At 45.3% G+C, this 14159-nt stretch overlaps 1 protein-coding gene across 1 annotated transcript in view; it reads right to left on the minus strand.

Annotated features, from left to right (window-relative positions):
* Positions 1-1413: 1413 nt before the first annotated feature.
* The window catches only part of cetp (cholesteryl ester transfer protein, plasma), a 38774-nt gene continuing 26028 nt past the window's right edge, over positions 1414-14159 (minus strand). The window contains exons 12-16 of the mRNA XM_055648559.1: positions 12311-12378; positions 12182-12224; positions 11338-11407; positions 5177-5262; positions 1414-3531 (exon numbers count right to left, since the gene is read on the minus strand). Coding sequence (XP_055504534.1) covers positions 3403-3531; positions 5177-5262; positions 11338-11407; positions 12182-12224; positions 12311-12378 — 396 coding nt within the window. The 3' untranslated portion in view covers positions 1414-3402. The remainder of the gene's footprint in view (positions 3532-5176; positions 5263-11337; positions 11408-12181; positions 12225-12310; positions 12379-14159) is intronic.

The raw sequence follows: 14159 nt of genomic DNA on the forward strand, positions 1-14159 counted from the left end.
CAATATGTGTTGAAAATAAATGGAAGGGCATGCTGCAATAAGGAAGCTGTGATTCTGCAACAGGATATAGATGGATGGAGAGATTTACGCAAAAGAAGGCAAGTAGAGTTGAATGTGGAATGGTGCGAGGTCATGCAATTGGTACGAGAAATCAAAAAGGCACTGTGATCTAAATGGAGAGAGACAGCATAGGGAGTAAAGAACAAAAGGATCTAGATGTTCGAGAGCATGTATCACATGAAACTAGCTGGCAGATCCAACAAGTAGTAAAGAAGGCAAATGTAATTTTAGCCATCATTGATGTTTATAAATAGGGAGGTTGCAAGTGTGCAAATCTGGAATCTGCATACAATGTTGGTCGCCTTCACTAATACGCAATATAGTAACATTGGATACAGTCCAGAGGAGTTACTGCCAGCTAATTCATGGGATGAAAGGGTTGACATACCAAGAGAGACTAAATAGTCTGGGCTTATATTTCATGTAATTTAGAAGAATGAAGTGTGTGACCTTATTGAAATACAAGATCCTAAGGGAGTTTGACAGGGTAGATGTTGGGATACTTTCACCACTGGGAGAGTCTCATTCAAGGGGGCATTACTACAAGATAAAAGGCTGGTTATTTAAAATGGAGGAATGTAGACATTACTTCTTGCACAGTGAGGTGAATCGCTGGATAACCCTGCCCCAATGAGTGGTAAAAGATGGATCATTAGAAATATTTAAAGTGAAGATGCACAGCCTTAGAATAAAATAACGTACCTCTTTAGAATGGAGATGAGGAATTTCTTTAGCTAGAGGGTGATGAATCTGTGGAATTCATTACCACAGACAACAGTGGAGGCCAAGTCATTGGGCATTTTTAAAGAAGAGATTGATAAGTTCTTGATTAGTAAGGGCATCAAAGGTCCTGGGGGGGAAGGCAGGAGAATGGGGTGGAGAAGGAAGAATAGATTAGCCACGGTCGAAGGGCAGAGCAGACTTGGTGGGCCAAATGGCCGAATTCTGTTCCTTTGTCTTATGAATATTTGATAGATTGAGAAATAGAGGGATATGGAGAAATCACACAGCAGGGGAGTTGAGGCCAGCATAGATTGGCCATAATCATCTTAACTGAAGCAGATATAATTGGACAATGCACCTCCACAGCCAGCAGGCCTGTAAATCCTCGCACAGGCCACCAGTTGTTCAACAAACCATCAGCAAACACCTTGTCCAATATGATAGTTGTTTGTAATCCCGCAGTTTACACAACAACAGAATGACTTCTTGCAGAACACTCGACTGAACAAATACACACGGAACCCAGACAGCCTGTTCATCATCGTCCATGTTGCATTTGATGAAACCCTACTCACGTGTACAAGTCAACACAAAATGCTAAAGCAATCTGCAGAAACGTCATTTCAGCCCTATTCATAGCATTAGGAGCAGCTCCTAGAATAGGAGGCCAATTCACTGGACGTATTCAAGAGAGAGTTAGATATAGCTCTTAGAGCTAAAGAATCAAGGGATATGGGGAGAAAGCGGGAATAGGGTACTGATTCTTGATGATCAGCCATGATCAGATTGAATGGTGGTGCTGGCTCAAAGGGCCGAATGGCCTACTCTTGCACCTATTTTCTGTTTCTAACACATATGAATCAGAAAATTTAGTTTTAGTTTTCGAGATGCAGCGTGGAAACAGGCACTTCAGCCCACCGAGTCCACGCCGATGAACACAAGTTCTATCCTGCACCCGAAGGACAATTTATTTTACTTGGGTCACAGGGAGAAGGTGAAAACTCCATACAGAGAATGCCCGCAGTCAGGATTGAACCCAGGGCTCTGGCGCTGCAAGGCAGCAACCCTTTCACTGTGCCACTCTTGGAAACTTTCCCTTGATTTCCAACATGACACAATTTTCCATCCTTCACCATTGTTAACGCGAGCTAAATTGGACAAGAAACGTCAAAGGTTTGGTTACTCTGTAAAGTACAAAGCATTTATAAATATCATCCAAAGACTTTGAGATTTCTGCATCGTATTTTCTATACGTCAAATAATTGTTCAGGTCAACACCCGCAGAATGTTTTGGTAACACTTATGCCTACCAGTCAGTAGGTCTGGAGGTCAAGCCCCAGCCAAATGGCCACAGTCCAGCACAGTACCTCATTGCAGTACAGTACTCATGATGTAAGCTGACCACAGCACCATGACGTTCAATTATATACAAAAAGGACATTTATTATCACATACACCAATTGGTGTAGTGACATTTGACTTGCCATTGCAGCACACAAATAAAGATAAGACACAACATTAAAGAATTTAACAATAAACATAAAAACATCCCCCCACAATGGTTCCCACTGTGAGGGAAGGGACAAAGTCCAGTCCCCATCCCCATGTCCATGTCCACCCATAGTCGGGCCTATTGAGGTCTCCGCAGTCGCCGCTATATGAGAACATGTACAACGTGCAGGTTCTCCTTCCACTTTCTTACCACTTCCTAGTATCAAGTTACACCTGTCGTGGTCAGTGCTCCCCTGTATTAAGTTATACCTGTATTGGTCAATGTCTCTCTGCATTAAGTGATGTCTGTATTGTTCAGTCACACAGGCTGTGCTGGGTTCTGCATAATCTCAACAATGTAGAATAAGGCCAGGGTGGTGGTGGCTAATGTAATTAGAGTGTTTGGAAGAGAACAAATGATAAAATGGTATAGAGCAGGACATTGCCTGAAGCATTCTCTTCCCAAATTATAGTTTCTACCAGAAATGTCAGTATTATCTTCTGCTGAAACTCATTGATCCAGTGAAAATATTGAAATGGCTAATTGGCTAAGATTGCTGACAGCAAAGGAAATCAAATCGTGGAAGGATATGGACCAAGTGCTTGCAAATGGAATTAGTATGGATGGATTATTGAGAGCCAGCATGGACATAATGGGCCAAAGGGCCTGTTTCTGTGCTGATATAATTCTATTACAAGATGGGAGATGGAATTTTGAGGAAGCAAAATTATGAAAGGAAATATGACAGTGTGCTCCTGTTAAAAGTAGTTTGTTGAAGGTATTTTCACCCAGGGCTTCCTTCTTCCATATATTTTTTGGAAAAATTTCTACCCGTTCTCATCATTATTCTTTAAGTAAAATGACAAATAATCTTCAGTGGGGTTAAAAAAAACCCTCAAAATGGATATTATGAATCCAAGATTGCATTGATCAACAGCGACATGTGCTGTAGAATAGAAAATACCATTGATAAAAACTACAGACAAGCAACATGCAAGGTTGATCACATTATCATTTCACTTGGAACTGTTCGTCATCATACATGTTGTATTTGATGAAACCCTATTCACATGTAAAAAAACATAAAGACAGGTCTGTTTTTGCGAGCTATTGTGAAGTCTGATCAACTACAAGCCCCACGAGTCCTCACCGTTTTCTTTCTGAAAATAAGAACTTATCGTCGATGTGAAGTTTCGAAGAAAGTTTTCTAGCAGCTGGCGTGGAAACTGGAAGTCTGTTGCGACAGTCACGTAGCCCTGTGAAAGGGGAGGAATTGGAAATCAATTTGAGACAGAATAAAACATGCAAGGCACGTGCAAGGTGTGGGCTGCTTGGAGTGTATAATTAGTATCACTATTGCTCTAGAGCTCCCAACGCAGGTGGCGCTGATCAACATCGCAGAGTCCTGCAACTCCGCCCGGCTCGGCCTGTGGACTTCGGGAGCCGCGGACTCCGGTTGGAGGCGGCTGATTTCGAGGTCCAGGCTGCTGAGGATGTTCTCCATTGGGGTTCGGCGTCGCGGTTCCATCGTTCCCGGCGAGAGGGCCTGAGCACCGTGGCAGCGACTGCGGGTGCTCGGGAGGCCCCGACCACGGGTGAACATCTGGGAAGATCGGAGGGGAGGCTGGTTGGACTATGGTACCTTCCTCAACTTTGGTGCCACTGTGGGGTTATGTTTTGTCGTGGACTTCTGGGTTTGTGCTTTTTAAAAATATTTTTAATGTATTTATTATTTATTTTTATGTTACGTGACTGTAAGGAAAATCCATTTCGTTGTCTCTAATATGAGATAATGACAATAAATTGAATACAATACAATACAAAATCACAGGCGTCAACACCAGCTGAACCCAACCAACATTGATGGAAGACCCGACTGTATCTGATGAGAGGGATGTGAACTCCAGTCACTGATCAGGGCTATTACACTGCGTTAGGAACCAGGGGCTGACAATAATAAAATTAATAATAATCTTTTTTTAACTTTTCTATGGAAGTAAGGAAACTTAATTATTTCTTCTATGTAAAGCACTTTGGTTTCAACGCGAGTTGATTTAAACGTGCTATATAAATAACATTTACTTACTTACTAAAATTAATTAATAAAAGCAGCAATGCAGAGCAATGGCCAAAATACTAAATGCAAAATGGGAGATCTCAAGGGCATGATTGTAGGACTGGAAACACACTCTATACTTATCAGATCACAGGACAGTTTAGCTTAGTTTATCATTTAGTTTATAGTTGAGTTGAGTTTAGAGTTTAGTTTCTAGTTTAATGATGCAGCATGGAAACAGGCCCTTGAGCCCATGCCCACCATTGATCGCACATTCACATTAGTCCCACTTTCTTATTAATTCATACACAGGGCAATTTTTACAAATGCCAACCCTACAAACCCACACATACTTGGGGAGTGTGGGGGGCGGGTGGAAACTGTAATACCCAGAGGAAACTCAAATCGAGAACATGCAAACTCCGCACAGACAGCATCCGAGGTCAGGATTGAACCCAGGTCTCTGACGTTGTGAGGCAGCAGCTCTAACACCTGTGCCACGGTGTATTCAATAGCATGGGCAAAAAGGGCGGTTTCTGCAGCCTATAGCTCTAGGAAAACGTCTGGCACATCTGTCACTGGCAGCAGTGATTTAGCTAGGACTTAGCTACGACTCTTTGGGCGGAGAGGAGGCGCGAGCTGCAGGACAATGATGGGCCCATCACTGGAGCAGGTGTTATTGAAGATATAACCATGTTTATCTCCAAGCTCTCTGCTCATATCTCACAATCATCACTGGTTTACACGCACACAGTTGATGGTCACGCGATGCCGAGGATGTTTGTAATCTTTTATACGTTGTTTACTTCCAGCACGGTGTTTGTGCCATTAACATACTTTCATACCTTGTTTGGTTCCAGCACTGTGTTGCTGATGTTAAAATATTGTAGTCCTTTCTTGTCAAGCAGCGCTGTTATATAAAACTCCACATCTAGGTCAAAGAAGAAAATAACAATGATTGAGATTTTTTCCACACAGAGAGTGGTGAATCTGTGGAATTCTCTGCCACAGAAGGTAGTTGAGGCCAGTTCATTGGCTATATTTAAGAGGGAGTTGGATGCGGCCCTTGTGGCTAAAGGGATCAGGGGGTATGGAGAGAAGGCAGGTACGGGATACTGAGTTGGATGATTAGCCATGATCATATTGAATGGCGGTGCAGGTTCGAAGGGCCGAATGGCCTACTCCTGCACCTATTTGCTATGTTTCTATGTTAATCCCCAAAATGCTGATCATGGTTTAAGTCAAAGGTAATTTGTTTTTTTTTACAACATTGGAGGCCATTTTGGCCCATTGTGCCCATGTTCGCTCATAAAACACTCCCCCTCCCCAATAACATTCCCCATCACCTACGCTCCCCCACTAATTTATAGCGACCAATTAACCTGTGCTGTCACAAGTAAGAATTTCGTTTTTTCCAGTTCAGTACATATGAGAATTAAACATTCTGGGCTCTCTTTAGACTTAAGAGATACTGTGTGGAAACAGGCCCTTCAGCCTACCATGTCCACGCCGACCAGCTATCACTCCGTACACTAGAACTATCCTACACACTTAGGACAATTTACAATTTTTCTTTACCAAAGCCAATTAACCTACAAACCTGTATGTCTTTGACGTGTGGGAGGGAACCAGAGTATCCAGAGAAAACTCAGTCACAGGGAAAACATACAAACTCCACACAGACAGCACTCGTAGTCAGGATCGAACATGGGACTCTGGCACTATAAGACAGCAGCTCTACCACTACGCCATTGTGCCACCTCACACAGAATTTTTAACTTATAAATTTGTCTATTTTTGGGATGTTGAAAAAAACCCCCCACCAAATCACTGGAAGAACATGCAATCTCCACACACAATCAGCAACCGAGGTCAGGATCGAACCTGGGTCAATGGAACCGAGAGGCAGCAGCTCGATTAACTGCGCCACTCAGCTGCATGCGAAGCCTCTTATCTTTATCTCATTTGTGAGTTAAGTATCATCAAGTAGCAAAAGGCAGGCAGCAAATACCTCAATGTGAAAAAAAATCAAGCATGGTCCTACGTGGCACTAGTATAAAGCAAGAGAAACAGCAGATAGGAGAAGAAGCTGTCTAAAAGGTCTGTCCCACTTTCCCGAGTCCTCTGCCGAGTTGAAAGGACCTTAAAAAAAATGTTTGTGATCTACGAACTCCTCCTCCCGACTATCTTTTTACTCGTGGACTTTGTCATGCTGAAAAAATGTCCCAACTTAGGTGATGCCCCGACTATCTATGGCTGGCATAACGAGCCGCTACGACATATCTACGGACTCCTACAGACTCGCTACGGACTCACTACGGACATTCTCCGTGTTTGAATCAAAGGGAAATCTCGGGAGAATTGGTGAGTAACTCAGGAAAGTGGGACAGACCCTTAAATATAAATGTTAGGGATGTCTTGGCATAAAGCACAGCAGAGACCTCATACACAGTGTATAAAATCATGAGAGGAATAGATCGCGTAGACGCACAGTCACTTGCCCAGAGTAGAGGAATTGAGAACCAGAGGACAAATGTTTAAGGTGAAGGGAGAAAGATTTAATAGGAATCCGAGGGGTAATTTCACACAAAGGGTGGTGGGTGAATGGAAAGAGCTGCCAAAGGAGGTAGTTGAGGCAGGGAGAATTGCAATGTTTAGTTTGGGTTAGAGATACCGCGCAGAAACAGGACCTTCATCCCACCGAATCCGCACCGACCAGTGTTGGCAAGAACACTTCAGGCTCGATCACGCTGAGCACCGGCTCCCCTCAAGGCTGTGTGCTCAGCCCGCTGTTGTTCACACTGCTCACACATGACTGTGCTGCCAGATTCAGGGACAATAAAATCATAAAGTTCGCGGACGACACTACAGTGGTGGGACTCATCAGTGGATATGACGAAACAAGGTACAGGGAGGAAGTAGAACAACTGGTGGACTGGTGCGGCAAAAATAACCTGGAATTGAATGTCGACAAAACTAAGGAGATGGTTGTCGACTTCAGGAGGGCGCAGCCAGAGCATACACCGCTCAACATTAGTGGCACTGCAGTGGAGAGAGTGGAGAGCATAAAGTTCCTCGGTGTGCAGATAACGGACAGCCTCACCTGGTCCAGGAACACCACTGGGACCGTCAAACGGGCCCATCAGCGACTGCACTTCCTGAGGAAACTAAAACAGGCCTCACTCCCCACCAACATCCTCAGGACTTTCTACAGGGGCACGGTGGAGTCTGTACTCACGTACTGCATAAATACGTGGTACTGCACCTGCAACTGCTTGGACAGGAAGGCTCTGCAGAGGGTAGTGAGGGGAGCAGAGAGGATCATTGGCGTCTCCCTACCCTCGGTACAAGAACTGTTCCAGAGCCGCTGTCTGAAGAAAGCACAGAGAATTGCCAAGGACAAACTGCACCCCCTCCACACACACCTGGATCTCCTGCCATCAGGCAAGAGATATCGAAGCATCAAAGCCCGGACTACGAGGCTGCTAAACAGCTTCCTACCACAGGCTGTGAGGCTGCTAAACAGTCACTCTGCACTCACAGTCACTTGACTTGACTCTGCGGCTGGCACGGACACTTTAATAACTGGCACTGGCCACTCAAATCAGCGGCCCCGGACATTTTTTTATGATTGGTTTACTGTATTTTAACATTGTGTTTTTTACCTGCTTTTAACTATTTATACTGTTCCATCAGGGACTGGATTGTTTTTTTTTAGTGTTATTATGTGTGAAGTGTTTTTAAATTTCATGTGCGAGGCTCCGCTATTCACTGGGAAACGTCTTTTCATTTTGCACTGTAACAACTGTTGCTTGCAAGATGACAATAAAGGTTGATTGATTGATTGATTGATCCCCACACATTAACACTACCCCATACGCATACATACACACACACGGGACACGTTTACATTAATACCAAGCCAATTAATCTACAAACCTGTATGTCTTTGGTGTGTGGGAGGAAACCAAAGATCTCGGAGATAACCCATGCAGTCACGGGGAGAACATACAAATTCCGTACAGGCAAGCTCCCGTAGTCAGGATTAAAGCCGGGTCTCTGGCGCTAAGTCAGCAACTCTACCGCTGCACCACAGTGCCGCCCACAGTTAAGAAACAGATAGATAGGTATATGGATAGGATAGGTTTGGAGGGATGTGGGCCAAATACAGGCAGATAAGACTAGTGTAGATGGGACAGGTTGGTCGGTGAGGGCACTTCTGGAACCAAAATCAAATTCACTACCCTGTGTCTGTCTCTCTCTACTCCTCTATCTTACTGAAGATCTTTGAACTATAATCAGACTTTGCTGGACATTATCTTGCACTAAACATTATACACTTTATTCTGTATCTGGACACTGAACACAGCTTGTTAAAAATCAGGTATAGTCTTGACTTGTTAGCAAGCAACAAAAAAGCTTTTTACTATACAAGTCAAGTCAAGTCAAGTTTATTTGTCACATACACATACGAGATGTGCAGTGAAATGAAAGTGGCAATGCTCGCGGAACAACAAAACAACCAAACAAATTATAAACACAATCATAACACACATATTCTTTTACATAATAAATAATAGAAGGAAAAACGTTCTGTACAGTTAGCCCCTGGTGAGAAAGGCGTTTACAGTCCGAATTGCCTCTGGGAAGAAACTCCTTCTCAACCTCTCCGTTCTCATTGCATGGCAACGGAGGCGTTTGCCTGACCGTAGCGGCTGGAACAGTCCGTTGCAGGGGTGGAAGAGGTGTCTCATGATTTTGTTTGCTCTGGAGTTGCACCTCCTGTTGTATAGTTCCTGCAGGGGGGTGAGTGAAGTTCCCATAGTGCGTTCGGCCGAACGCACTACTCTCTGCAGAGCCTTCTTGTCCTTGGCAGAGCAATTCCCGAACCAGATGGTAATGTTCCCAGACAAGATGCTTTCCACCGCCGCTGCGTAGAAGCACTGGAGGATCCTCGGAGACACTCTGAATTTCCTCAATTGCCTGAGGTGGTAAAGGCGCTGCCTTGCCTTACTCACCAGTGCTGAGGCGTGTGATGACCATGTCATATCCTCAGAGATGTGGACTCCCAGATATTTAAAACAGTTCACCCTATCCACAGGATCCCCATTTATACTCAATGGAGTGTACGTCCTCGGATGATGTGCCCTCCTAAAGTCCATGATCAGCTCCTTAGTTTTTTTGATGTTCAAGAGGAGGCTGTTCGCCTGGCACCAGAGTGCTAGATCAGCCACCTCCTCCCGGTAGGCCTTCTCATCATTGTCTGAGATCAGGCCCACCACCACAGTGTCATCAGCAAACTTAATTATTGAATTGGAGCTGAACCTAGCCACACAGTCATGTGTGTACAGGGAGTACAATAGAGGGCTGAGGACGCAACCCTGGGGCGATCCTGTGCTCAGGGTGAGGGACTTCGATGTCTTCCCTCCCATCTTGACTACCTGGGGCCTGGCGGTGAGAAAGTCCAGGACCCAGGCACACAGGGAGGTGTTGAGCCCCAATTCCAGTAGCTTCCCGGCCAGTCTGGTGGGGACTATCGTGTTGAAGGCTGAACTGTAGTCTATGAACAGCATCCTCACGTAGCCCCCCTTCTGGCTGTCCAGATGGGAGAGAGCGGTGTGCAAGACCTGGGAGACCGCATCGTCCGTGGACCTGTTCGGACGGTATGCAAACTGCAACGGGTCCATGTTCCGAGGGAGGAAGGCGCAGATGTGATTCTTCACCAGCCTCTCAAAGCATTTCATGACTACCGAGGTAAGGGCCACCGGACGGTAGTCATTCAGGCAGGCTGGGGAGGCATTTTTTGGTACCGGTACAATGATGGATTTTTTGAAGCAGGCAGGGACCACGGACTTGTCCAGGGAGAGGTTGAATAATGTAGTGAGCACTGGAGCTAGCTGCGTAGCACAGGACTTGAGTACTCGCCCCTAGATGCCATCGGGGCCTGCAGCTTTTCTTGTGTTCACCCGTGTCAGTGCCCTCCTCACGTCGTGCTCGGACAGCGAGAATGTGTGCATATTCCTCCCTTCAGCTTCGGTAGCCAGCCCGCTGTCGGTATTGTCGATAGTCGGCAGACCTGGAGTGGTGTTGCCCCTCTCGAAACGAGCGTAGAAGGAGTTCAGGTCGTCAGCTAGGGAGGTGCCGGCACATGCGGATGAGGGAGCGGTGCTTCGGTAGTTGGTTACAATCCGTAGCCCCTGCCACAGGCTTCTGGTGTCCTGCTGCTCCATCTGTAACTCCATCTTGTCCCTGTACCTTCTCTTTGCGTCCTTCACCGCCCTTCGCATTCGGTAGGACTCTGCCTTGTAGACGTCCATGTTTCCTGATGCCAAGCCCGAGTTGTAGGCAGCGGTACGAGCATTCAAGGCCACACGAACAGATCTGTCTACCCAGGGTTTTTGGTTTGGGAAGGTGCTTACCCTTACCGTGGGGACGATGTTGTCGGTTATTGTTGCGATGAAGTCCATGACTGCTTCCGCGAACTCACTGACGTCACTGGAACTTGCTTCGAACATATTCCAGTCGACATCACTCAGTGCATCTTGCAGCATGGCCTCTGTACATACTTCGGTACAATAATAAACTAAACCAAACTGTCAATAATCTATTGAGCAGGCAATTCTTCATCTTATTCCCTGCTGCAACCTGAGTTTCACCCTATCGGGGTTGATCCCTTTGTCCTATCCATCTCCACACTCCAAGCAGAACAAACTTGTTTCTTTCTCTCTTGCAGTTCTAACAAAGGTATCCTCAATCTGAAATACAAACTGCTTTTCTCCCCACAGTTGCTGAGTATTTCCAGCATTGTGTTTCAGATTCCCTACATCTGCAGTGTTTCGACTGACACCGACAAGATGTCTGCGTCTCATCCACACCACGTCCTGGACCAGATCGTGCAAAATAGATGACAGTAAATGTATAACGTTGTTAGTCTTGTTTTAGTCTACAATGGGCAATGTCTGTTCTTTATTACCTCAAACCCAATCTTCCTCAAAGAATTACTCACAAGAGATGATCTTTTGCAGTCCACCTGCTGAGAAAAACTTCTCCAAATAACGCTTTGCTATAGTCTTGTCCTGAAATAACAAATTGTAAATCGTTTAGTTTGGAGACACAGCATTTCCGAATACTTCTTAAAATGAACACCTGACAAAGTGCTGGAGTAACTCAACGTGTCAGGCAGCAACCCTAGAGAACATGGATGTGTGATGTTTTGGGTCTAGACCCTTCTCAGACTCCATTTGAAAAGTTGATTTTGCCAACTCTGGTAAACTAAAAATGGCCTAACCACAAATACACATCACTAAAAAAACAAAACTGTGACACTGGAAGAACCTTACTTTAGGAGATCGCTTGTGAGATTCTCTTCTATTTTAAAGCGTAAAAGGCATCTGATACATTTCCGATGCCTCTTCCGATGCGTAAGAGGCATCTGATACATTTCCGTTGCCCCAGATTCCTGGATCTGGCGCAACACAGTGGCGCAGCGGTAGAGTTGCTGCCTTACAGCACCAGAGACCCGGGTTCGATCCTGACCACGGGTGCTGTCTGTACGCAGTTTGTATGTTCTCCCTGTGACCACATGGGTTGTCTCCGGGCGCTCCGGTTTCCTTCCACATTCCAAAGACGCACATGTCTGTAGATTAATCGGCTTCTGTAAGTTGTCCCAAGTGTGTCGGATGGAACTAGTGTGCAGGGATTGCTGGTTAGCGTGGACATGATGGGCTGAAGGGCCCGTTTCCACGCTGTATTTCTAAACTATATTGAAAATCAATTTTGAAATTGGGATCTTTCTAAAATGACTGTCAACTTCTGAAGCATCTCCAATCAGTTTTCCAAGATATACTCACCAGGGTGATCGCTGGATTATTCTTTAAAGTTTTGATGCTCCAGCTGTGGAGATGCATAGAGTGAAAGATTAATACGTCTCAGTAATCACATGGACTTTAATCCAAGGAAGTGTCAGCAGAGGCACTTACTGATTTGAAGAGGGCTGCAGGTGGATTTTCCTGTTTGTATAAGATGATTGTACAGTGGTTTCTATGTCCTGTGGATACAAGGTAGAAGCCTCGTTACTAGATTTATAAAGTCATACAACACTTTATGAAGACTCTTTGGCCCAATTAGTCTATATTGTATTTATTAGAACATTTCAGTAGAGAAGCAGGCCCTTCAGCCCACAATGTTTGTACCGAACATGATGCCAACTTAAACTAACCTCATCTGTCAGTACATGATCCATATCCCTCTATTAAGAAGCAGAGCCTTACAGTGTGGAAACCTTGCCCACCTTGCCTACACGGGCCAACATGTCCCATCTACACTAGACTCACATACCTACATTTGGCCCATATCCCTCTAAACCGGTCTATCTAGGTACTTGACTAGATGTTTCTTAAACACAGCAATTTTAATTCCCTGCACTTCCATGAACCTATCTAAAAGCCTCTTAAACGACACTATCGTATCTGCCTCCACCACCACCCCTGGCAATGCGTTCCAGCCCCCACCCCTCTCAGTGTTAAAAACTTGCCCTACACATCTCCATTAAACTTTCCCCCTCTTGCCCAATAGCTACAGTACGCCCTCTAGTGCTGGACATTCCCACCCTGGGGGAAAAGGGTCTGTGTAACTCTTCCCACATTCCCACCAATTCCCTCCAGTTTCTGCCATTCACTCACACATGAAGGCCAATTTTATCTACCGACCTGCATGTCTTTGTGGTGTGGGAGGAAACCGGAGCACCCAGAGGAAACTCACACAGTCACAGGGAGAACACCACACAGACAGGATTGAAACCGGGTCACCGGATCTGGCGGGCAGCAGATCTACTAGCTGTGCAACTGTGCTGCCTGTCCATCAGTAAAGCATAATTACCACTGTTATTCTTTTAAATTACAGCAGCACAGTATCAAACAAAAAATCAGAATTACATCTTCTCCCCTCACACACAAAGCCAGATGTTCAATCTGAAGAAGCATCCTAACCACAAACATTCTAAGTTATTTATCCTCCATAGTGACCTCCTGAGCTGCTGAGTTCCTCCAGCACTTTGTTTTTTTGTTAGTGCTCAGGATTGCAGCATCTGCAGTCTCTTGTGTCTCCTAGGCTGAACACCAGATGGCGCCCACTACCCATTTCTGAGCCCACCAGTTTCCTCTCAAAGGTTTAAGAAGGAACTGCAGAGGCTGGAAAATCGAAGGTATCCAAAAATGCTGGAGAAACTCAGCGGGTGCAACATAGAAACATAGAAATTAGGTGCAGGAGTAGGCCATTCGGCCCTTCGAGCCTGCACCGCCATTCAATATGATCATGGCTGATCATCCAACTCAGTATCCCGTACCTGCCTTCTCTCCATACCCCCTGATCCCCTTAGCCAGAAGGGCCACATCTAACTCCCTCTTAAATATAGCCAATGAACTGGCCTAAATTGAATTGAATGAACTGAATTGGAGCGAAGGAAATAATAGGCAACGTTTCGGGCCGAAGAAGGGTTTCGGCCTGAAACGTTGCCTATTTCCTTCGCTCCATAGATGCTGCTGCACCCGCTGAGTTTCTCCAGCATTTTTGTGTACCTTCCTCTCAAAGGTTCATTGTGCTATTGCAGGCAGCTATTATCTGGCCTCCAGAATTGTACACAGTACCGAAGGCTAAAATAAACACAGAAAATGCTGGAAACACATTGACGGTCAGGCAGCATCTGCACAAAGGCTTTTGTCTATCGCACTAACGTAGAAATAAGGAACTGCAGATGCTAATTGACACAAAAAAAGATGCAAAGTGCTGGAGTAACTCAGCGAGTCAGGCAGCACTCCTGGAGAACATGGT

This window comes from Leucoraja erinacea, chromosome 17 (genome assembly GCF_028641065.1).
Source record: "Leucoraja erinacea ecotype New England chromosome 17, Leri_hhj_1, whole genome shotgun sequence".
Taxonomy (NCBI): Eukaryota; Metazoa; Chordata; class Chondrichthyes; order Rajiformes; family Rajidae; genus Leucoraja; species Leucoraja erinaceus.